The sequence below is a fragment of the Musa acuminata genome, chromosome BXJ2-1, assembly GCF_036884655.1.
Source record: "Musa acuminata AAA Group cultivar baxijiao chromosome BXJ2-1, Cavendish_Baxijiao_AAA, whole genome shotgun sequence".
In the NCBI taxonomy this organism is placed as follows: Eukaryota; Viridiplantae; Streptophyta; class Magnoliopsida; order Zingiberales; family Musaceae; genus Musa; species Musa acuminata.
Genome location: NC_088338.1, coordinates 4,038,416 through 4,063,910, shown reverse-complemented (window position 1 = coordinate 4,063,910; position 25,495 = coordinate 4,038,416). Strand labels below are relative to the sequence as shown.

General features: G+C 37.1%; 3 protein-coding genes across 6 annotated transcripts; all 3 read left to right on the top strand.

The window, feature by feature from the left end:
• The first annotated feature begins 1,484 nt into the window (after positions 1-1,484).
• LOC103984823 (syntaxin-22) lies at positions 1,485-8,354 on the top strand. The gene is made up of 8 exons (XM_009402385.3): positions 1,485-1,625; positions 1,808-2,016; positions 3,632-3,725; positions 4,967-5,106; positions 5,655-5,729; positions 7,512-7,669; positions 7,749-7,849; positions 7,928-8,354. Exons 2-8 carry the CDS (start codon positions 1,829-1,831, stop codon positions 7,991-7,993), a joined length of 822 nt encoding a protein of 273 aa, XP_009400660.2. The 5' UTR covers positions 1,485-1,625; positions 1,808-1,828; the 3' UTR covers positions 7,994-8,354.
• Positions 8,355-8,937: 583 nt separating this feature from the next.
• On the top strand, positions 8,938-19,151 carry LOC103984830 (maltose excess protein 1-like, chloroplastic). Of its 4 annotated transcripts, none has more exons than XM_065092381.1 (14): positions 8,938-9,097; positions 11,556-11,601; positions 12,050-12,278; positions 12,573-12,657; positions 12,763-12,806; positions 13,554-13,900; positions 13,971-14,108; positions 14,186-14,476; positions 14,563-14,652; positions 15,160-15,261; positions 15,352-15,470; positions 17,843-17,905; positions 17,987-18,048; positions 18,731-19,151. In XM_065092381.1, exons 6-14 carry the CDS (start codon positions 13,712-13,714, stop codon positions 18,811-18,813), a joined length of 1,137 nt encoding a protein of 378 aa, XP_064948453.1. In that variant the 5' UTR covers positions 8,938-9,097; positions 11,556-11,601; positions 12,050-12,278; positions 12,573-12,657; positions 12,763-12,806; positions 13,554-13,711; the 3' UTR covers positions 18,814-19,151. The 4 variants fall into 4 exon arrangements, with proteins under 4 accessions (XP_064948453.1, XP_064948451.1, XP_009400674.2 ...); XM_065092379.1 differs by having other exon boundaries at positions 11,526-11,601; XM_065092380.1 differs by lacking the exon at positions 8,938-9,097 and adding an exon at positions 9,175-9,252 and having other exon boundaries at positions 11,526-11,601.
• Positions 19,152-19,696: 545 nt separating this feature from the next.
• LOC135598508 (uncharacterized) lies at positions 19,697-25,071 on the top strand. Its single transcript, XM_065092378.1, has 6 exons — positions 19,697-19,949; positions 20,076-20,228; positions 23,333-23,523; positions 23,622-23,862; positions 24,330-24,466; positions 24,552-25,071. Exons 1-6 carry the CDS (start codon positions 19,835-19,837, stop codon positions 24,777-24,779), a joined length of 1,065 nt encoding a protein of 354 aa, XP_064948450.1. The 5' UTR covers positions 19,697-19,834; the 3' UTR covers positions 24,780-25,071.
• Positions 25,072-25,495: the final 424 nt, after the last annotated feature.

Below are 25,495 nucleotides of genomic sequence, written 5' to 3'. Positions count from 1 at the left end.
GGCGGCCAAGAAGGGTCCATGGAGATGGAGAGTGAGTCCGACAAGGGTAACGAGAATCCATGGAGGCATGGGCTAATGGGGTTCAACATGTCTAATGAGGATCCACGAAAGAAGAGGTAAGTCCGGTGAGAACCAACAAGGGTCTAGAGAGGCAAGGGTGAGTCTAACGGAGGGAAAGATAAAATGATCTTTTCACAAAATAAGGGATGCTCTATGGGAATTTTAAAAAACAGATATGTTGTGTAAAATTTTTGTAACAACTTTAGACTTTTTCCTAAAATTTACACTTATTATTATTGTTATTATTATTTTTATTATTATTGTCATCGTCAATATGCACTTAGTCAATGTGAAAAGAGTTATGAGTTTTACGTGACCATCTGTTTAAAAATTATTGATTGATAAATAATATATATTAAAGAATATATTATTGAAATAAAAATGTTGAGATGATTATACATATCTATGAATAATTAGGTATAGTTGTGATCAAAATTAAATTATAAAAAAATATTTAAGATGACATAAATATGTGTTAAAACAGCAAAGAGGATATATAATTAGTCAATTGCTAAATAAAAATTTAGAAAATAAAACTCTATTTAAAATTATAAACAACAAATTTAATATTTTTTTAATTTAATTAAAATACTCTTGAATACTCTTGATACTGATTGATGTGAAAAATATCGATGATGATTAGATCAGTCCAACTTGGTTCGACTCCGTGTGTGGACAGTCACTTGAGGGCTAAGGTGGACTTAGTATTCCGTAATTGATTTGGTTTTTAATATACTTCATTTGATACTAAATTAATAGATTTGGTTCTTAATATGGTTCCTTCGATACTAAATTAATAGATGATAAGGGTAAAATTATTTTAGTAAATAATTACTAATCTCGATTATCATTCCTATGATAATTTTTATAGTAAATAATTTTTTTTCTTTTCTCTCTCTTACATGTTTGTTAAATTATTGATAAAACTTTTTTCTTTTACGGGACATCGATCAATCATTTTCTTAACTAATCAATTTATTATTTTATATATCATTCGAGACTTGTACTAAGTTGCATCAATGCTAATACTTTGTGGACGAATATAATGATGCTTCACAATGTAGATAATTCTAATGAAGTTCATAATATATGGTATTAGAATGGGCAAACATATCTAACAAATAGTAAAAATTTATAATCTCACTATAATAAATTGAGAAAGATGGGTCAAGCCAAACCACTGCCCTCGAGCTATAAGTACAAACTGTTGTTAGAGTCGCTCGAACGAGAAATTTAATCCGGAGGGCTAGCTCCAAAGCATAAAAGAATGTGAAATCATCTTTATATTCTCAAACGAGTTTAAATATTTTATAGGTTAAAGTCTAAAACATTTGGAGTCTAAAATATTTCATATATATATATATATATGAAAGCTCCTTTTCTTGGTAATCTTATTTGAGGGGCTAAATATGATATTAAGAAACAAAAGATAAATATGTCAAAGGTCCTTTAATTGTTGACGAGTCGCGGCAACGCGACCCGGTCCACCGTTCGTGATTTCATCTTCGTTGACTCCCAATTCGGATCGCAATTGACGGCTTCGTCTCTCCCAACGTCCTTTCTTGGTAATCTCTCCTCTCGCTTCGACCCTTTTAATCCGTTTCAAACGAAAGTTCCGATCTTTCATTCCGTTTTCCTGCTCAATTTCTTTCGATCAAACCAAAATCACCATCGTCTTTGATCGACGGGACCGATCCCGGATTTCTAGGGTTAGAGTTCGGTGTTTGACTCTGTCTCTATCTCTCAGCTCGGAACCGTGTGGGAGAGGATGAGCTTCCAGGATTTGGAGTCGGGGCGGCCGCTCACCGCACGGAGGGATCCGTCGAACGGGCGGCAGGATCCGACACAGGCCATCGTGGCCGGGCTGTTCCAGATCACTACCGCCGTCCGCAACTTCGAGCGCCTCGTGAACACGATCGGCACTCCCAAGGACACCCCGGAGCTCCGCGAGAAGCTGTGAGAGCTCATTCCGATATGTCATCTCCTTTTTTCCACTCGGTTTTCGATTTGGTTGTCGAAAAGATAGGATCTTTGTCTGCTTGACAATTGTATTTTGTGGTTATGCCGTTGAGATGAATATGTCTCGAAAATAGCGTATTAGACTACCTCTATGCTTTTAACTATTATTACTATTGCTCTCCACTTCTCTTGACTATCGACTTCCCCTTTTTGGGATTTGACAAAGAAGTTGGCATTGATTTTTTTGGATTGATACCTAGTTGTTGGCATAAAAAATTTGTCAAATCTTGCTCTATCCTTCTCGTCTGTGAGCTGTGCTCGCTTATTCCAGCTTGATGGAACTTCATAGTAAAGAGAAAAGCTTTTGTTCCTGCAATAATTGTTGTCCTTTTTGATGTTACGTAATAATAACAGTCTTGGAGGAGATATGGGCACTTCGGTGTAGCCTTAAGCAAATTTTCTGTTGAAACTTCATGTTGCCCCATAGTTTCTGTTGTAGTTTTTTTAGAAATATGGGTACTTCACCTGATATCTATGGGCTTATAATCTACTACACCTCATACTTATGTTTACTACTTTTTTAAGCCTGACGAACTGGATGATTCCATTTTAGTTGGAGTCTCACAGTAAGGTTTGGTAAAAAATGAGTTTCATCTTTGGTAATTTGCTATATTTTTGGTGTAGCTCATTCTCATTATTGTTCTTAGTCTGAGACTCTTGAGGATCCTTTTCCATGGATCTTGTTCTCTTTCATGCTTGTTTGATGCAAGAATGTTTGTAGCTATCAGTTTAGTCTCTCTCTGAAGCTGTGTGGTTAAGCGATTAGGTACCTGCCCCTTTTGGGGCTCTTACAAGTTTCTGAATCTAGAGAACTAGACCATGTCTCAGAATAGCCAGTCTAGCCTATAGTCCTTTTTGCAGCTATGTACTAAAGGAAGAACCTGTTTCACTTTTTCCAATTCAATTGCAAATACAAGGGATGATTGTACTCTCTATTGCTTCTCTCTATTACTTCTTTTTTAACAGTTGGAGGAGCTTCATCTCCAATAATATATTATATTCCAGGCCACTTTAAGCTGTAAATAAGAGTCATTCATTCTAGTGCTTCATCAATGGTGATGAGCAGATGCTATTCTTCTTCCACATTTGTGAATCTGTGTGTGCACCCCTCTTCGAGGAACCAATGTATCACTAATGTAAAAAGCTTGTTTTGGTTGCTTAATTTGTCTTAGTATCATTAAATCATAACTTATTCAAGTTGTTACGAGAAATACAGTTCTTGCATTTAATTTAAAGAGAGGTAGTCTTGTTAAAGTAATGTTATTTTCCCAGGTTCCTAGGTATGAAGCAAAAGATCTAATTTTTCTACGGCCTGGTGCTTCCTGAGCAAATATGCAGAACCCATCTGGTTGTGGGGGTCATTTGCTACTATAGTCTTACACCTCTCAAGCTTCACAAGTTTGAAATTTAAAATTTACTGCTAAATCAACTTCACATTTGGCAGCAGTTATTGGCATCACTAACTGCACATTTTGGTGTTTTCTCTTTAGAAATTTTCTCCCAAGATATGATTTTATGTAAATTTTTTCTTAGTCTAATGTTTTACTGGCAGACACAACTCAAGGCTACAAATTGGGCAATTGGTTAAAGATACCTCTGCCAAACTTAAACAAGCTAGTGAAACAGATCAGCGTGTGGAAGTTAGTGTAAGTATTTGTTTCTTGCTTGTATTCTCTAGCTTGTTTCATTTGCTGAGATCACATGGGCGTTAGTGTTACCTAGAATTTCTCATTTACCAATATGAATAATATCATATTCATAGCTGTCATCAGTTTATGTACACTGAATTGTATTCTTTTCTATTTTTCATCAAAAGTGTTATTTGAACATTTTCCATTAATAAGTACAACGTATAATGATCTTATTAGAAGTGGGCATATTTAGATTCAGTAGTCTTCAAACACAGTTATCTATCTTTTAAATACAAATTCTTGTAATGAAAGTAAGCATCATATGTGGCATCTGCTAGAAATTACTTTCTTTTTCTCTGTACACTGTTGCATCTCCCTTTTTATCTCCTCGCCACTTCAGACACTATGATCATTAAAATCCAACTGTCATGTTCATATATTTTCAACGTTGAATGAAGCTTTTAAAGCCATTTTATAAATAATTCCGGTATCATCTTTTGTTTGTCAAAGTATCATATGGTGAGTTTCTAGTACGAAAGAGGAGTAATATATGTTCTCTCCCATTTTTAAGTATTTATGCTCATCAATTTTGGATGTGTAGTACATTGTCAAGGTTTTACATAGTAAAGAAAGGAAGCATGAGTTGACTGGGGATTTTATTTTTGGTTCTTGACTTGTCTAGCCATTGAGATAAACACCATTTGATAGTGTCACCTTTCCCATGTCCTACATCTTCTAGACTCTTCTTATTTTGAGACAAATTTTGGATAGTTGTTTGAGCTTAAATTGGAATCAAGAAGATTGAACTTTTCACCTGCAACTAACCTGAACCTTTTAGTGAAAACACGTTTTTGTCTTAGCCTCTCTTTGCTATCATGCACTATGCTTGGAGAAGGTTGGTATCAAGTGGGCAGCCATTTAACAAATCTTCCATAAATTGTCAACTTTGAGTTATGACCTTTAGGTATTACTATATTGTTGGAAAATGAGAGTAAGCACATGTTCATGTTAGTGCGTTCATAGCAGTTCCTTGTTCGGAGCTAGTGCACGAGGCTGCCACCAATATGGGGTCTGAGGAAGGTCATTGTACCCATCCTTCTAAATATAGAAAGGAGACATTTCTGTGAATTGACAAATTTGTGGCTCCATCTTTTTCAACATTAACAGATCCATCAACCTGTCTCTCTTTGTTGTGTGGAAAATAAGCATTATTTTCTTTTTTTTTCCTTCTGCTTAACCACTGAATTGAATTATAGGCAAACAAAAAGATAGCTGATGCGAAACTTGCAAGAGATTTCCAAAATATTTTGAGTGAGTTTCAGAAACTTCAGAGGCTTGCAGCTGAGAGAGAAACTGCATTCGCCCCATTGGTTCCCCAAGCAGTTGTTTCCTCAAGGTACCTGATATATTTATTGCTTCCATTTGGATTTGGGTCTGAGCTGTTGCATGTTTTCTGGCTCTCATCAACATAGGCAAGTGTCAATATATTTCTATTTTTCCATGAAATATTTGCACAACTTGCTTTGTAGCCAGAATGACTTGTGGTTTTTAGATATCTGCATCTTTTTTACCTGGTATGGGGTCTTGAAGGTGTGTTTTTTTAGTTATAGTTCCAATTTCATATTTTATCTCTTCTGAAGCATATTGCTAGTCTACTTCACCCTGTCTCTATGTTTATATTGAACCTTAGAGCTGAATGCTTCCTGAGGATTAATATGGATAGCTACTGCTAATCATGTTAATATAGATGAAAAAAGAAGAAAAAACAAGAAAGAAGGGGTAGGGGAGGGTGTATTCAAACTGGTAGATTTAACAGTGGTAATGAGCATGATTGATCATCGACTGTACTATTCTTATTTATACTCCTGTGGGCTGTTTCATGTAAACCTTGTGTTATTTCCATCAAATGGTTCCTTATATCGTGGCTTGGTTATGTTTGTGTAGTTATGCTGCAACTGAAGCTGATGATAACTCTAATAGGACACTCGAACAACGCGCTGTGCTTGCAGAGTCTAGAAGGTGTGTTAGTGGCTCCTGTCTTTGCTTTTTATTCTCTTTTAGTGTCATATTATATGGCGTGCAAGTATCTCTATGCTCTTTGCATGGTATTTTCAAATCTCTGTTCTATTTTGATATTTGTTATTATTGTGAAACTACAGTTGACATGTGCAAGAGCTTAACATTTTAAGTTCACCTTGTTGTCTAACTTGTACACGACCTTATTAGTTGCTTCTGTCATGTGCTTGTCTACTAAGTTAACGCTACACTATAGGTTCCCCCAACTGGATCTCAGAATTATGTTGTGGTTGTCTCTTATTAAACATACCTCACGTCTCAAGTAGTGATTTAAAAAGCGCTATGCGCCAAAAGGCGCCAAGGTCCAAAAACGCCCGAGGCACTAGGCGCTCGCCCGAGCGAAGCGAGGCACTAAAATATAAAAATATATAATATAATTAATATAATTCTTTAAATAAAAAATATGCTATTAAATTAAGAAAATCAAGTACAAAATCACAATGTCATATTAATAAAAAGTCTCAAAAATCGAAACAATAAAATTTTACATCAAATCTATTGAGTTCCTCTGTACACTTGCCATTTATTCTGAAACCTAACAATAATTTTAAATAAATAAAAATTAATAGTATTAAAATTAAAATAATATATTATTAATCTAACAAATAAAAATACTATTATTAGTATACAGTTAGTAGTATACTGTTAATATACTGTTAACAGTATAGTGAGAAGAGTGTGAGAAGACCGAGGCTGTTAAGGGAACGACAGCGGTAGCGGTAGCGGGAGCGGGAGCGGCGAGCGATAGCGGGAGTGGGAGTGGGAGTGGGAGTGGGAGCTGCGAGCGGCGAGCGACGACAACAGCGATGAGTGACGATTGTGGCAGCGGCGAGTAGTGACAATGGCAACGGTAGCAGAGAGCAGCGACAACGGAGAAGAAATCTCGACGGCAAAATCGCGAGTGTTAGGGTTGGGGAAATCGTGAGAGGGAGCCTATCGGTGATTTAGTTGGTTCGATTGAACCAACTAAAGTATCGGAGACCGAACTAAAACACTGGTTCGGTCGCCTGGTTTAACCCGGGCGCTCGCCCGAAGCGCCCGGCGCTTGGGCTCGGGCGAGCGCCTCGGCGGCGCCTCGTTGAAGCGAGGCGCTTGGACATGAAGCGAGGCGCTCGGGCCTCGCCTCGCCCGAGCGCCTAGACGAGCGCCCGAGCGCCTATTGAAATCACTGGTCTCAAGATACAATATTTTTGGGCCACCATTGCTTTCTTTTTGTCAACTGAATGCAATCCAACTCCAATTTGAGACTAACTGTCACAATCAATATAACCTAACATATAAAGTGTGCATTGGCATATCCAGGAAGTACATAATCACAAGTTCTTGGCTAAGATCATATGAGTTATGGAAATCATTGCTATTGCAATTTATTTTTCTGCTGAAGCGTTAAAATGTGCCAAGATGGTGTAACTTAGGGTAGTCCAACATTGAAACTATATGAGAGGATCCTAAGCTAAATTCCATCCTTGGGGAAGGGACATAAGAGTATGGCTCATTGCTTTTAATTTGGATTTGAACTTTTTGGACCATGTAGCTAGGGTCATGGCCTGCACCATCCAAATTATTTGATTAGTAGGTTATCTGGATCATGACACCATAAATTGGCTACTACATACCAATTGGTTTTCTCTGTTGTATATGCTCAAATCCTGTTGCTCAGCTTACAGCTCACATACTGTTGCTCATTCAGTGATTTTTGCATTTTCCATCTTTTTGATCATACAGGCAGGAGGTTCTGTTGTTGGATAATGAGATTGTTTTCAATGAGGCTATTATCGAGGAGAGAGAACAGGGCATTCAGGAGATTCAGCAGCAGATTGGTCAGGTGAATGAAATCTTTAAGGACCTTGCCTTGCTGGTTCATGATCAAGGAGTTGTCATCGGTAAGAGACTTTTATTTTACATTTGACGATTGTCTTATAGCTCTTGTGCTTCAACTAACTCTTATGGTTTTGGTTATAGATGACATCAACTCCCACATTGACAACTCTCATGCAGCAACCCAACAAGGAAAAAGCCAAGTTAAAAAGGCGGCGAAAACGCAAAAGTCAAACTCATCCTTGGTAAAATCAAGTTCCTGCCTTCTACTTCGTGTCATTTGCTACAGCTTTTTGTGATCTGGTTGCTTGGTTTACGTGCAGATGTGCCTGATTATGGTGATTCTTGGGATTATCCTACTCATTGTGGTCATAGTTCTTTTATCATAATCATCGAGGCCGTAACATACTTCAATCTGGTCAGTTTGTCCAATTCAGTTTCTTTACAGATTAGCTGTGTTTCTGAGGTCATCCTATCATGAACTATGGTGTGCAGAAGCCTTGGCCGAGGTTGTAATACGTTTGTTTCCTAAGAGTATGTAAAGGTTTGAAACTTCGGTTGTTACTGCTTCCTACTCGTTGACATATGGTTTGGTGGTGTCAACGTGCTTGGTTTTGTCCCACGGGTGCCATTTGTGCAATCTTTGATGTTGCCAATAATCCAATTATCTTGGTTTTCATGGGATTCTCAGCTGTATAAAGTGTTTCAATGCAATAATATAGTAGTGTGTGGATGTGATTATTTTTGTTATTTAATGTTTCATTATCTCAAGATCAGTTAAGATCAATGGTAGTAACATTTTTTCGTGGTGTAGTGATGATGTATCAAATCTATTTATTAATATTGAATGTTTAAAATCTTAGTCAATATATTTTGAAGGTGTCAATTAGATTGGTTAATAAAGATTTTGATAGTTTATTATAAGATTTGAGCTCGATAATCATTTTTTCACTTACATTTTTTTAATTCATTGAGTTTTGTATAAAATAACATTTTATGATTTTTCTTCAAGATTGAACTATATGGCGATAAGAAGAAAAAAAACAAAAAATTAGTATGCTGAGAGAAAAAACAAGAACTAAATAATTTATAAGAACAATAACAATATTTAAGGTTTTTTTAGAATTTTTATATGTTTTAAAAATATAAAGTAATTACTGATAACAGTTAGCGGCGAGCTTAATTAAAATTTTTTGGATAAATTCAATGGGAGGGTAGAAATGTAAAAATGAATGGCTTCTTAACTCTCAAACTTTCCATCGCAGCCGTGATGCGCGCCACTTGTCACAATCTTCACCGCCCATGCTCGGTAATAGTGTTCCCCCCGCCGGTGGAATGGAGATGACGGGCATGGCCGCCTCGGTTCGCTTGGTGCAGATCGAGAACGCTTCGCTCCGGTGGCAGATCCTGCCCTGCGCCAACTGAATCGGAGGCGGAGAGCAACGACCTCAATCGCCCGCACTGTCCAATCTGCCCAATCCCGTCGGTCGAAGGTCAGATCCCGTCCATCCCTTCTCTCTTCAGATATATCTCGTGTTAATCGTTCTGGAGAATCGAGTCGGTGCGGTGGTGTCTGAATTGGGAGAGGAGACCGTTTCCTTCCTCTATGTTGCGAGCTCTGGTCTTACCTGATCTCATGGAACAAAAGGTTTTGAACGTTTTCTATTTCATTCATTTACTGGGTTGGTGATGCCTTTCGGCTGCTGAAGGAAGTAGTCCGCTAAAAATTGTGATTCTTCATTCTTCATTCTGCTTTTGATAGAGTTGTATTTGAACCATACAGATTTCAATCTACTTATTCATCAATGTTTAGATTCAATGGCGTTGCTTGAATTCCAAATCTACCTCACATGGGATGGCTAATTACCGTTTATCCCACATGGGATGGCTAATTACAGGTTACCCTTGTAGTATAGTTAGACATTAGTATCTTGGTTTCTAGATTTAAAAATTTTATATTGGAATCTCTGTAGTTATGAAAGTGAAACATCTAGTTTCGCCCCAATGGGGTCACGGGTGACTATTGTGGATGATGAGAAAGAGTGACGATGATGTAGATGCTGATGTTTTGCATCTACGTCGGTGTCGCTCAACAACTGCGTTGACACCGACACAGATGCAAAACGACGAAAGGACCGCTTGACTTCTGCATTGGTGCCAACACAGATGCAGAGTGGCATCACTCTTCCCCACATCGTTGTCGGTGCCGATGCAAATGTTAAGCGGCCCTTTCGTTGCTTTGCATCTGCGTCAACACTGACACAGTTGCTGAGCGACATTGACATAGATGTAGACTGCAGAGCATCGACATCTGCGTTATCACGTCACTTCTCGTTGTCGCTCTCCCTCCTCATCCACAACAGCCACCCGTGCCTCCCAATAATGTCGTCGTTCGTCACCATCGAAAACGTAACCGGGACATTGAAATTACTTTTTTACCTATCGTTTTCGTGCTTTTGTCGGTAAAACTAATGACGTTAGGGTAAATGGAGCTACATGCTTCACTTTCATAACTACAGAGATTCTAATATAAATTTTTTAACTCTAAGGATCGAGATATTAAAGAGACTTAACTACAGGGGATAATTTGTAATTAGCCCCACATGGAAAGTGGGTTAAGACTCAAGTTGAGATGACTCATAAGAGTTTGACAAGGATACTACTATTAATTTGGACTTCAAAATTTTGGGTCAGTGATAATGATACAATTATTACGTCAAGTTGGATCATGACAAATGGGTTTCTCGAAAGAGCTTAACTGACTTACTTTCTGTACATTCCAAATTGCTTAACATGTACCATTGTCTTTTTGTGGATCTCGGATGAGCATAGTTTGACTGCTGCTTTCCATTTGTTCCAAAGCAATCTAAAATTTCAGTATACTTGACTAGGACATGTGAGACTAGATTAAGCTTGAGATTGGAACTTAGCATGTAATAGATATACAAGTGCTGGTCACTGAGGTGCTTTTTTGCTGAGTTATTCTTGGGTTTGCTTTTGTTTTCTGGAAACTCAGAATTTGATGTAATCAAGAGGATGACGAAATGTAGTCATTCTTATAGCAAAGATTAGCATGAGTTGTTTCTTAAGTGATGAAAACTGTTGGAACTTGGTTGAACCAAAAAATTGATATGCAACCATATGCTGATTGTTGACCTGTTCATGTCTGTATAAGTGGTGATTTTAACTAGTCATTTTCTCATAAATAAATATCATAAAAATATAATATGGCTTATATTTGAACATTTTCCTATAGGAATACATGGACTATTTCTCTTATACTTGTGTAACTTGTTCAGTGTGAGTTGATTAAATTATTTCTAGACTTTTATGTGGTTTCCGTTTACTCTGTCTTAGCAAGATATTCCACTGTGCTTACACTTACGGCATGACCAAATTTGTTACTAGAGGTTGTCATGATCTTTCTTTATCTTTTTCCACCCCCACCTATTTTCGTATCTTTTTAAGCAAATTTTCTTGTGGAACATAATTTCGATTCCAGAAGATTCTATATGATACAAACTGTATTTCTGGTCTTGGACAATGTGTATTAACATTATCTTAACTTAATAAACTAAATTTTGCCTTTTAGATAGAGTATTCAAAATCACTATGATCTTTTGTTTCTTGGTCAATATATTTTGAAATAAAATTCTTATTCTTATTTGGTCAATATCTTGTGTAAACTCTATTTTTGGTCTTCCACGGTGTCTTTAGAATTATCATAACCTAATAAACCAAAATATCATTTTTTAGATAGAGTTGCTCAATATTTCTTGCATCTTTATTTTCTTGGTTGATATATTCTTATTTGTTGTACTTCCACTAAATTTCCATTTGATAATTTTGTGTAGTTTTTAATTTAGAGGGTGAACGTGGCATTACATTAAGATTGCTCTTTTGTGATTTTGACAACCACAGTTCAAGTCACGAAAACCTCTTTGGTTCCAGGGATAAGGTTGCAAGTGTCAACTCTCTCTAGACCCAAGATTAAGAGGTACCTCATGAATAGGGCTGCTTTTTTCTTTTAATATTCAGCTTTTTTATGTTTTTTTTACTTGAATCCTGTACAACTGTAACTTTGGATCCAATATACATTTAAAATTTTTGCAAAGTAGCTGCTAATATTTTGTGATGCTCTGTAGTAGAGAATAAAAGGTTTGTCAAATGAAAAAAGGGTAAGAAAAAAAAAAAAAAAAAAAAGATCACCAGTAGGTTCTGTTCTCTCTTCAAGAGTATTTATCCTACTTTCTTGCCATTCATATGACTTTTTTTTAGCACTAATTACTCATTGGATAGAACTAGAGTTATTCTAGCAGGAATTATGGTTGCTAATAGCAGTACTGAGAAATGTTGATCAGAAAAGAAAGAATGGAATTTGAAAGCATGGATTTCCTGAAATTAATAGGTTCCAATGCTGTTAATTGTGTTTTAACCACTTGCAGGTGGATAACCTCTCTCTCTACCTGGCATATTACATGATCCTCGCTGTTACTACAAATAATTTATGACCAAATCAACTTCCTGGCTCCAGAGATAACAACTTAAAACCTTTTCCAACCTTTTGTAAGTCAAAAGAGGTCAAGGTGGTGCTTGTGGTCCAGTGCAAATCTCTCTGGTGGAGAATATCTGGAGGTAGCAGCTTCAAGAAGCAACAGCAAGTCACATTTAAAGGTGATTTCCTCTTTCAGAACAGCAATTATAGAGTTCTAACTATTTGAGACTTGGCTATATGGATTCTTTTATGTTCATCAAACTCTAATACCCTTAATTAAATCAGAATCATTTAAATATTTATTTCTAGTTTGATACTTTTGGCCTTTAATGACGTCACACTTTGTTCTGTGAAGGAGGAATAGCAGGTGATTCTTGTTCATAGCTATTACAGATGTTAAGAGCATCAGTTTCCTCTTTTCAAATGGTGAATAATAGAAGCTCTTTTTCTGCTTAATTCTACAACAATTTTAGGGCACTGCCAATTGGAGGCGATCAAACTCAGTTCAATGGCTCGATCATTGCTGATAACGGAAGAGGTTGTGGAATGTTGTAATTGGTATATTTTTTTCCCCCACCTTTCAATTACTGAAACAAATCCTTGTGTCAATGAACATGTTAAGCTTTGAGATAATTTGTTTGTTTTTGTATCTATAAACTGCAGGTGAAGGCTGTGAAGTGAATGACAATTAGCATCTCTCTGCTAAGGTATAATCCCATTCTTGATAATGCTTGGAATTGCCCACTGCCTCCAAATATGAAAAGAAAAGATTAAAAAAAATATTTTATTTTTCCATAAATGAGTATTTTACACTTATAATGAGACTTAAATCATCAATCATATAATCATCCATCCCAAGACAAAATAAAAAGAAATAAAAATTATATTCCTTCCATAGATAATGATAATGATAATGATAATAATAATATGTGCATGTGGAGGACAAGCTCTTCAATCCTCTCTTGAAACCTCCTAAAGCCGGAACACAAGCTCGGCCACCACAAAGGCTCCTCTCAATCTCATCCAATATCCGTCCTGTCACTATAGCAATTTAGGTGAATTAGGGATTCACAAAATGTGCCCCTATTTGAGAATTTTCAAAAGAGCATAACTTGCATTTCAATTCTTTATATAGTTTCTTTTCTTATTTTTCTGAAGTTGAAAGGCTATTTCATTATTTTATACATAATTTTGTAATATCCTTTTTATATAAATTATAATATTTTATAGTAAGTTTCAAACTCCACTCTGTTCTTAAAAAGATTTTACATACTCAATGACACAAAAAAAAATGTTATTTAAAAATTTTACAATAAATTTGTGCATAAATACTAATGCATACCATAAATGTACGTATATGTGTTGTGTATAATGGATTTGTTTGTAGATTGGATCTCCTCCAAGCTTTGCACTGCTCCCATCTCAACCGTTCATCCATTATCTCTTTTCTCCAGGTATGGGTCCACCATGGATGAACGGTTGAGATGGGAATTGTACGATTTTATTTACCCTGCATGAATTGGAGAGCATCTGCCACGGAGTAGATTCTCCTCATCCCGTCTCGCTCCTCTCTTTCCCTCGGTTCTCCTCCCCATGCCTCCCTCCCTCCAAAATGACGTCGCCGCCTCCAGCGTCTCTCTCCGCCGCCCCTCTCCGCTTCCACCTTCTCGCCTCTACAATTCAACTTTCCTTTCCACCCAAGTGCTGTCCGGTTGCAGCCCGCAACCTCTCCATCCGTCGGCGCTTTCGATCCTCCTGCGCTTTTGCCTCCCATTCTCCTCCGCCCTCTGCCGCTAGCCAGGTAACGCTGATCCAAACCCGAATCTCCATGTACGCGTAAAAGGTCTTACCTTGACGCTTCGAAATTGCAGCGATGGGACACGCTCACTGCCAGGTTCGCCGGGGCGTCCAACCTCCCTTTCCTCCTCATCCAGCTTCCCCAGATCCTCCTCAACTACCGCAACCTCGTCTCCGGCAACAAGGCCGCCCTTCTCGCCGTCCCCTGGCTCGTGAGCTGCTTCTCGGTCGATTAAGTCCTTTGCACAACCACGAATTTGATGATGGAATATGGATGTGCGTATGGCAGGGGATGCTGACGGGACTTCTCGGGAACATGACCTTGTTGTCCTACTTCGCCAAGAAGAAGGAGGTGGAGGCGATCGTGGTTCAGACGCTCGGCGTGGTGTCGATCTATGTCGTCCTGGGGCAGCTTGCGATGGCCGAAGCCATGAGCCTTCCGTACTTCGCTGCCATATCAGTGCTCGTAGTGTCCGGGCTCGTCTTGAACTTTGTGAACTACTTTGGCTGGCTTCATGAGGGGTTGTGGCAACTTTGGGAGGACTTCATTACGGTGGCTGGGATCTCTGTTCTGCCTCAGGTGAGTTGTTTGAACTTTGAAGTTTCAAATCCAGGATTTGGTACGTTAATTCTGAAGCTGATCAATTTCTTGTTCTGGGTTTGCAGGTGATGTGGTCGACGTTTGTTCCATTCATTCCAAAAAGCATCTTGCCAGGAACAATATGTTGCATTATAGCAGTAGGGGCTATCATTTTGGTATGTGTCACCCATTTTGGTTTCTTCATAACAAGTTGATATGTTGGTAGACTACTCAATGGAATCTTGTTTATATGCTATTAACTTCTAGGGTTTCCATCAAACGCATGTTTCTTAAAGATGTAGAACTGTAGAACACCTTATTTAACAAGAAAAAATCTTCTGAATTTTAACAATACGAGACTGAAGTAAACAGTTAACATATATCCTGGACTATAGATTCTGCTTTACCCATTGAACAAGAGCAAGGTATACCATTGTTTATGATACATAAACATGAATGCATAGAAAGTCAGAAGATGATAGGGTACTTTTATTTTTTCTTCTTTAATGTGAATGCAGCATCAATGCAAAACTATTTTCTGAACTAGTTTTTAGATCAATTTTGGTCCTCCAAATATGTGACATTTCCTTTATAGTGCCTGCTTTTTGAGTTCCTATGTAATTACTATCAGCTGTTTATGTTTCATGGGCAATTCTTGATTCTGCAGTTACTGAGACATGCAGGCACGTCTGGGAAAACTTTCGGACAGGATGGTGAAATTCATCAGGTCAATATCTGGATGGACAGCCACTCTACTTTTTATGTGGATGCCTATTGCACAGATGGTATGAGAATGTTATAATTGGTTTTTTAAATTCACATCTTTGTATCTCCGAAGCACATTAATTTTGTTGCTGAGCTATTTCTATGTACAGTGGACAACTTATCTCAATCCAGATAACATCAAAGGCTTATCAGCTTTCACTATCTTGCTTGGCATGATTGGGAATGGTCTGATGATTCCTCGTGCACTATTTATCCGTGACCTGATGTGGTACATAATCTTTTCTTTTCACCATAGTTTTATGTGCTTCTGAAGTCAGATCTCTACCTTCTTTTGTTCACAAGGAGATATCTGCATTTCTCTTATTGAGTTCCTTCAAGAGTAGTATGGCAATTGCATCATCTTAATTTGTATAGACTTATATCATTTTCCAACTATCATATTATCTCCATGTCTTTTCGTTAGGGTGGGCCTCATCCTTCAATGGAATTGGAGAGGTCAATTTGTAACAGACATATCACTTTTTTGTTTTAAAGTTGGACTTATATATCTTTTAACTGGCATTAAAAATCATCAGCCTCTTTAATGGTATAATTGAGTATATTTATTGGTTTTGATCGAGACAAGTCTTATTCATGTATTTGAATCTCGCTTCTAGACAGCTTGTTAGCATTTGGCCTTATTTGAAGTTCATATTCTCATGGAATTGCTTTTCTCATTATGTTGCATCACCTTAAATTGTATGGACTTATATCATTGTCCGACTATCACATATTATCTCCATGCCAATTTTGCAAGGGTGAACCTCATCCTTCAAGGGAATTACAGAGGCCAATTTGTAGCAGATGTATCACTATTTTGTTTTAAACTTGGACTTGTATATCTTTGAACTAGCATAAAAAATCATCAGCCTTGTTAATGGTTTACTTGAGTATATTTACTGGTTTTGACTGAGATGAGTCTTATTCATTCATTTGCATCTTGCTTCTAGACAACTTGTTAGCATTTGGCCTTGATTTGAAGTTCATATTCTCATGGAATTTCTTATCTTGTTATGCTGCAAAAAAAAAAAAAAAATTATTTTGTCAATGCTATGCTGACAATACAAGAGCTTATAGAGCAAATGGACATCAGACCTGCTAGAAAGATTGGCTGCTATAAATTTTGCTTGTCCATAAATATAAGAAAGGCATTCTTATATGCTGAATTGTTTATATAGTTTTAAAGGTACTCAGATTTTGATAGGATTGTCTTTTATATCCATATCTTGAATAACTTCGCTCCATTTGTTTTAGTTGTAATTAGTGACACTTGTGGGCTAGGTGTATTAATTTGTCATATTTATCTAACATATATCAAATTTGAATGTTTGCTTGGAATAGAATATAGTGATTTCAAAAGACATTTGGACAAGGTGAGGCAAGGCCCGGGCGCCTCGCAAAACCCTCGGGCGTAGTGCTTTAGTGAAACGCTACTCGGGCACTCACTTGAGCCCAAGCGTCAAGCACCTCAAGCGAGTGCCCGAGCCAAAGTTGGTTGAGTGGTTCGATTGGACTTATAAGTTGGTTTAATCAACCCAACTAATGTAGTGACCTGACACCCCCCAACCCCCTCCCTCACCCGACCCAATGAAAGAAAGCAGAGGTGAAAGTGAAACCCCACGTCCTCGCCTTCGTTCGCTCCACCCGTCACCATCGGCAACCTTGTCCAATCTCATTCGTCATTGTTGCATCTCGTTCGTCACTACAGCTCGTCTAAACCCTAAACCTCGTCCGTCGCTGTAGCTTTGTTCGTTGCTGCAGCTCTGTCCACCATCATTAGCAACCTCTTCCGCCGCTTTCGTTCGCTCCGTTCGATGCTGCAACTCCGTTCACTGTCATCGACAACATCGTCTGCTGCCTTTGCCTACCCTTGTAGCTTCATTTGTTTGCAGCTACAGTTTTGTCCGCCGCCTTCTCCTTCCCCCACCTTCCTCCACGGTTGTCGGTTACTCCTTCCCTCACCTTTCTCAGTTCCCTCTTTAGAACTGTTTAGCAGAGTAGATTTGAGTCATGATTAAACTAGATCAGTAATCAAATAGTATCAAAATCGGGAAATTGCTATATTTTTCTTCATAGCACCCTTGTGTATTGGAATGAGTGCCTTTCATCAAGAATGTCGGCATCCAATTGTAATCACATCTCCATGGTGAAAGAGAAAGGAACGAGACTAAGGTTTGTCACCCATCTGTCAGATCATGCTATTCCAACCCAGAGGAGAAAGACAAAAGAATCAGAATTGTTTAGCACCATATTGATTCACTCTTTAGAACTGTTTAGCATTGATTAGAATTGTTTAGCACCATATTGAGTTACTCTTTAGAATTGTTTAGCACTGGTTATAAACCTATTTAGCATAGGTCTTCATCAGTAGAAACCTGTTTAGCATATTTCTGTTTAGCCATATATTTTTTAATTATAATATTCGGGAGCACCTCTCTTTGCTCCAATGGGCACCTAGGCGAGTGCTTAGCATCTCGGGCATTTTTGGACCTTGACATCTTTTGGCTCTAGCGCTTTTAAAAATACTAGAATATAAGAATCTTTTTATTTTTGTTTAAATGGCGCATTCAGAGGATTCATCAACGGTTATCATGGGTGCAGGTTCACTGGTGCATCTTGGGCTTCGTTTCTGCACGGGTGGGGTAATTTGGCCTGCATGTACTAGTAAGTTTTCTGTCTGCTAGCTTTAGCTCCAAAATCTGTTTGAATGTGTTTCATTGTATATCATGCAATCTAATGTTGCAGTTTCAAGAGTATCAGTTGGAAGTTTTTCTTAGGAGCAACACTCAGCTTATTCGTATGGACAGGTTTTCCTCTATCTTAAGTCTGATATAAGTTGTCATCACTTTATCATTGCCAATCAAACTGTATTTGCAGTTTAATTCTCGACATCCTCGAATACTAGTGTAATATGCTGTGGTTGCTCGTAATTAGGTCCTTTCGTTGACGACTGACAAATTTGTGGTTTTGTTATACAGTTGTTTTTGTAGAGGTCTTTTTACAAGCTCTTGCCATATATGTCTTAGTTGAGTCCATTTTACTTGTTGATAAGAAATTAAATTTAGTCAGATTTTGTTGGTTGTAAGCAAAATACTGAAAAAGGATTTTCCAAAAAATACCTGGTGCTATGAAAATGAAACATATTTGTTTCAGTTGTCAAACTGATTCAAAGAACAATTCCGTGGAATCGAGGAAAAGAAAATTTTGGAGAATTTTTTCATTTTTTATAGAAAAAATCTTGAAAGTAGAAAAGCAACTTTTCCTAAAAATATAGAAATGAAGTTTCCAGATTTTTGTTTGTCTTCCTGCCAACCAGACATCAGAAATAATTTTTCGTAGGTCAACCAAAGACATCATAATAAAAAGACCTCATCACATAAATCACAGATGTTAATGATTGTTCAAATGCTTGCTATATTTCTTTTCCTTGGAAAAAAAACTAAGAACCTCCACATCCCTAATTTTGTTGTCTTGTCTCCATGAAATTAGGAATAGCCCTCTGGAGAGATACCAAAGCTTATGGATACAGTTCACCCATGATATCTCTGCAAGAACTGGTTTCAGGAACTTGATGTGCAAGGTTTTGGCACCTGATGGTTCTCCATAGAAATCAATCCCAAACTCCATGGCTCTCATGCTCTGCCAGTTTACCAAGCTATTCAGCACTGCTGCGTCCTGTGTCAATCCCAATGGAGCCACAGAGGGTCAGCTATATGAAGATATGTTGTCTGATTGTATTCAGGTGTATTGTAAACATGTTTGCCAATTATACACTGTGCCTGTGTAAATTATAGTGTACAGCTTTAAATTACAATCATGTTCTGTTGAGACAAATTAGAAGAATGGATATGATTCAATCATGTATATTTTGATCCAAAATATATACATTTGTTCCAAAATTGGCAACTTATTTGGAAGATACTTCAGATATTAATTATTTTAAACTAGATTAAATATTCTTAGTTATAAATCATGCTGGTTCTTCAAAGTTAATAAAAATAATGTATTTGTCCATACTAATATAAATCATAACATGTCTCCATTCGGGTTGATTAGTGTAATATGTTTGAATTTTTGAAGACTTAAATGTAAATATAAAAATTCTAGTGATTAAAATAAAGGAGGAAAATATAAGTTGTCATTATTATTAGTAGCTCCATTTAGAATTATAAATACATGAAATATTTAAAGTATCTTAATATTCTTGTCATAAAAAATGCATCGTCGATGGGGATATTAATGTCAACTTAAAAAAAGGTTTTCTAAGGATACGCACGCTAAATTAGTATATGCCCGAACTGACGTAAGCGTAGGCACGAACCCACATCTTATTGGATCGGATGCGGATCGTGGCCGGATCCGATCCACTCCGGTACCAAGTCGGATTCCTTTTTCTTATCGGATTCGACTCCTTTTATTTTCCCCCTGTAATAAACACTTTCCCTGACGGTCTTTAGCTGCATCGTCTCCGTCTCCGTCTCCGTCTCCTTCACTGGATTAGGGTTTTCCTTTTTTCCTTCTTGACTTGGAACTTGCTCTGCTCCCAGATCTCAAGCGGATAGCAGAGCGGAGAGGAGAGGACAACGAGCGGGGATGGAAAGCGGAGGAAAAGTGCATCCGGATTGCATCAACGCATCCAATCCTCACCACGAGTGCGTCGAGTACTGTTTCAAACGAATCGAGGAAGCCAAATCTCGGGCCGATGAAAGTAAGGATTTTTTCCTGCTTTTCCCGCTTCTTGTTTTGCTTCGGAACGATTTATGTGGCAAATTTAGATTATTTTCCTAAAAAAGAGTAAAGGATTTTTTTCAAAATTTGTTCTTGGGTGGATCAGTCGTAGAGGAGAATAAGGAGAGCTTGAAGGAGCCGAAAGAGAGAACGGTGCACCCGGATTGCATCAACGCGTCCAATCCCTTCCACGAGTGCAGCGAGTACTGCTTCAAAAGGATTGCCGAGGCGAAGGATCGAATCGAGAGGAATGAATCAGGTTTCCCTTTTCCCCCATCTTTTATGATCGAATTTTCAAGAAGATTGCAGGTTTCTTTAGTGTATACAAGAGGGAGAACTGTGTAGTTTGTTGTTTCCTTTGTCATCATATGCTGTATCAGGCTTGTCTCGTACTGTTGTATGTAGCTCTTATCTTGGTGCTCCATGTTGTCCAAGCTTATTGAAAGGAACAATTAGGAGGCCTTATGTTTCTTTCTTTATGACTATTAGCAAATAAAACGAATTCTCCTTGTTTTTAAACTATCAAGAAGCCTGGTGCTTGTCGGTAATTAGGTAAAGATGCAACATATGAGTATAAAAGTACAACTTTAAGTCAGTTGATCTATTTTTTTGCATAGATGGTTTGCATTGATATTCATAAACTAATATGTCTAAGATAATTTCCACTGAAGATCAGAAGTAATAAGACATAAGGAAGTTTATTGGTAGTGTTTATCTTTTGTCTAAATTTACATAGGGGTTTGGATATGATTCTCTTTACAGATTTACAAAAGGGTTTATGTAGATATATGTGCCAGTGATGTGATTATTGAAGACTGAATAGATTGAGATGGTCAATCATATCAGATGTTGTTATTACCGGAATATTACTTTTAAATTAAAGGCATGTGCTTTGCATTGATCTTCATAAACTAATATGTCTAAGATAATTTCCACTGAAGATCAGAAGTAATAAGACATAAGGAAGTTTATTGGTAGTGTTTATCTTTTGTTTAAATTTACATAGGGGTTTGGATATGATTCTCTTTACAGATTTACAAAAGGGTTTATGTAGATATATGTGCCAGTGATGTGATTATTGAAGACTGAATAGATTGAGATGGTCAATCATATCAGATGTTGTTATTACCAGAATATTACTTTTAAATTAAAGGCATGTGCTATGCTCCTTTACTCTTCATAAAGGTCCAAGATGTGGTCTTGAAAGCATATTATGGTGCTTATCTTTTCTGAATATTTTTTGATATTGTCTATTAGTAAACATTTTGGAAATATAGTTCTAGTGATGATTATTGGTTTTCTTTTCTCTTTTATATGCATGTATATTTTCTCCCATTTTATTCAAGTGAATGTTGGTTTTGAAAGTTGTTCCTCTCTTTTCAAAAATAATGAAGCTAGCTGTGCATGCTCAAAGGGTGCACACTCCAGTATAAGATGAACAGAGTTGAGCTCGTTGTACAATTCTAACCCACCTTCATAGTATTCAGATAGGCTACCGTATTGGAGCAATCGAAAAAAAAAAATTAGCCCACCTTGGACAAGTCTCATTGATAGAGTATCTAAAAATGTTTCCATTTTGGAGCAATAGAAAAAAAAAAAGGTCCACCTTGGACTTGTTTAGCAAGTCTCGTTGTATCTAGAATTGTTTTCAATTGTCAAAAGCAAGGTTCTTAATCTCGTACCGCATTGGTGTACCGAGCTTTGCTCGGTATGGTACGGTACGACATACTTAAAATAGGCATAAAATCATCCGAAAATATTTGAAAAAATAAAAAAAAAAGTTAGGATAGAGTTTTTAAGTTAAAAATAAATATACATTTAGTATAGTTTTAGCAAAATTAATGTAAATTATGTAAGAATAGTGTCACATATCTTTTTCAGGCTTTGAAGAGTAGTCTTGTGCAAGGTTCGCAATTTCGGTCTGTTCTGAATCGTCATTCCATTAATATTGAATTATCTATAGAAAATTTATTTAAATTGTTAGATTATTTTGTATACAACTTAAACTTTAGGATTCAAATGAATTAAGTAATAATATGTGTAGATACACCTAATTCTACCACCAAAACGAACGACAGACTTTCACGGGTGGTGGGTCGGGGACCTCGATCTTATGTATCTGTATATCAATATGACAGACTATCCCAGATACATACCGCTCGTACCGGGTGGTACGGTACATTATTGCAAACCCTAGTCAAAAGAATGAACTATAATTCTAGATACTAATAATGGAATTTTCTTTTATCTCTATTATAGTGAATCCTATGATGAGCTCCATGAAGTTGAGATCGTCCTGCTATAATAGGTCTCAGGATAACGATATATAGAATGATGACAAAGACTAGATGCAAGGTTTTTTCACCAGACTCAATTGCCAGGCTTCTAGAAAGTCATCCAAAAGCAAAATCATTTTCACCTGCAAACAAACATGATTGGTGCAGCCTAATCTAAGATCAATGTCTAACATGAATAAAAGAATGAGATAAATGAAAAAGGGTCGATAACCTCCTTCGAAATGGGTATTTTGCCTTTCCTATCGAGACTCATTGCCTGAAGGATCAGAGTGTCGGTTGGCGGATAGAAGAAAGCCAAAGGAACTGAGTCTGCTCGAAATGAATTATTCCTAGTTTTTACTTGAATATGTAAAATATTTATATATAGAATGAGCAGGAACAGTTCCAGTGATTGGCTGAGACAAATTCTACCTAACCAAAACCAAATCATGAAATGGCAATAACAAGAAAGATATAGTTTAAGAACAGAATTAACATATAATGGAAACAATAGGGAGCCCCGTTGCTTCTCTGTTCAAGTTTTGTTGTCATACATCTTTGCACTATGAGACATTCTAGGGAATTCTAGATGCTCAAAGGAGTAGGCAATTCATAATATAAATATATCATACATTGGCTTCATTTTCAGGGTGCAAAAGGGCTTTACAAATATATGCATTAGTACTATGAAGCACTGGTTCCAGAATCATTGGGTGTGGTGTCCAGGATACTGGATTTTGACATATATATTCTAGAAAACCTGAAGATATGGTTGAAGTTTTTTTTCTAAGTCTTGCTTCTCTATTATATGCCTGTGAGATCAATGACTGGACTTTGTCATATATTCTGAACACCTAAGAGATTTTTGAGGTAATGTTGTCGTGCTTCTCTGTCATAAACCTGTGAATCAAAGACGTTCAGTGTGAGGTTCCATGCTTGGATGTCTGTAGCTGTTTCCTATTTTGACAAATTATAATTAATCAGATAGCTTAAGAATTCAGTTGTAGTCCTATCTTTGTTAGTGTCTTTGTTGTTTTGTGCTTAGCTTGTTTGACAACACTTGCAATAAAAGATAATTTTTTCTTAGGTATGCAACAGGAGGATGGCATTCCTTCATCCTTTAGTGGCTCTCACCAGAGTGATGCGCCTCTTGAACAAAAACAAACTGAACAACTTAATGATGGTGGTGATGCTCATTGTGTCCAGGATGATACTGTGTCAGGCAATCCTAATCTCACTGAGAAGCAGAAAAAATTGTTCGAATTGAGGCTTAAGATGGTAATGCAACTTTTCATGTATACTATGTTTATGATGTTTGATATATATGAACTGTTGCCTCCCAAATATCTTCTTGGCTTACAGTGTTGCGTTTGCAGAATGAAGCAAGGAAGGCCAATCAGATGGCGATGGTAGCAGAGAAAAAGAAAATGGAAGCCCCAGCTGAAACAAGGGGTATTTCAAAACAAAAATGGCTCGATGAAAGGAAAAAAAAGATTGGAAAACTTCTTGATTCAAATGGTTTGGATATGTCAAAGGCCTACATGCTTGATACACAAGAGACGGCTGAAGCGAAGTATAAGAAGTGGGAAAAGGATCCTGCACCATATGGTTGGGATGGTAAGTTTTAGATGATTTGTTTCATTAATCTTAGTTCAGTTACATGCACTGCATATTTTCCTTTAAAATCTGAATTTTGTCCAACACTGCTTTTGCTACTATAATTGTTTGGTTACTGTAAGCTTCGACTGCAGAACAGAGTTTCTAAGTCTGTTGTCACCAAATTGAAAATCTGTTTGGTTCTAATAATTAAAAAATCATTGGCATGGACATCTTTCATTTCTTTCGTTTCCTGATCTAAGTCGTGATATATTAGTTAACAAAAAAGATGCTTGTGGTTAAGGAAAATGAGGTTTTGTGTTTCTCCTTTTCAAGTTCTACAGAAGAGGACTGTTGTTATGAAGTGTCTTACCAAATCTTTATATTAGTTATTTCTAGACATAATACAAGGTCTATGTTCAGATGTTACTGAATGGATTTCTCGTAGCTTGTCTGATGTTTGCTAACCAACTCAATATTTTATGCAGTCTTTAATCAGAAAACACTTTATAATGCTCATAAAAAGCGGACAAAGAATATTGAGTGTGATATGGAGGCATATAACAAAGCTAAGGAAGCTGATCCAGAGTTCTATCGTGAGGCTTCTAGTCTTCAGTATGGCAAGGTAGATCAGAGCCATCAATTAGACTTTCTGATATGGTAAAAAATATAAAGTGAATGAACCATACTCATTTGTTTTGCTTGTGCAGGCAACAAAGGTCCCCGAGGAAAACATTGACCGGATGGTAAAGGAGCTTCAGGACAGGGATGCAAAACGCAAGTCATTTAGTAGGAGACGGAAGTTCCACGAAGAAAAGGACATTGATTCTATCAATGACAGGAATGAGCACTTTAACAAGAAGATCGAGAGGGCCTTTGGAAAATACACTCTGGAGATTAAGAACAACTTGGAAAGGGGGACTGCCCTACCTGACTAGTTTAGCCATTCCACTACTTTGTAACATATGCTTTGATCTTGCAAAGTGGAATCTTGGTTGGGGTTACCCAATCTATATACCATATTGCATGCTTGGGTTCTTGGTCTGCTTGTGATTGAGTGAAGAATAATAACCTGGATGTTGGTCTCTCAAAGCAGGCCAGAATGTTATTGGAAGAATTTGTGCTGGCATAATTGCATTGTTTGAGAATGTAAACCAAAGCACTGTTTTGTTCTTTAGTCATGGTGGTGATATCTACAAAATTTTGAATATAGGAAACCTAATTTCTTCATATGTTCTCAGATGGTCATTATGAAATTTATTGAACTTTTGAAGTGCATTGATGATGACTTTTAGGACTTGGTGGAAGCAAGGAATGATGTATATTTCAGGTGCTATGAACCAAAACTCATCATCATTGTCTCCACTCCCCTTCATATCATATATTCTACATGGGTATCATGTAAAAGGGAAATTGAATTCCTCATCGAAATTAATAAATGTTAGAAGGGACTATATGTCTCCATGGCGAAAATTTATTTTTATTTTAGTGGAGATATTCCATTAGTGGTGCATTAAAAATAAAAAAAGGACATATATGGTCTTTATATCCATGCTTCAATCAAACTGTTGCTAATCATGTGGAGCTTTAATCACATGACATGACATGACATTCTCACACCTCAATGTTTGTAAACCTAACAATTAGATCTCAA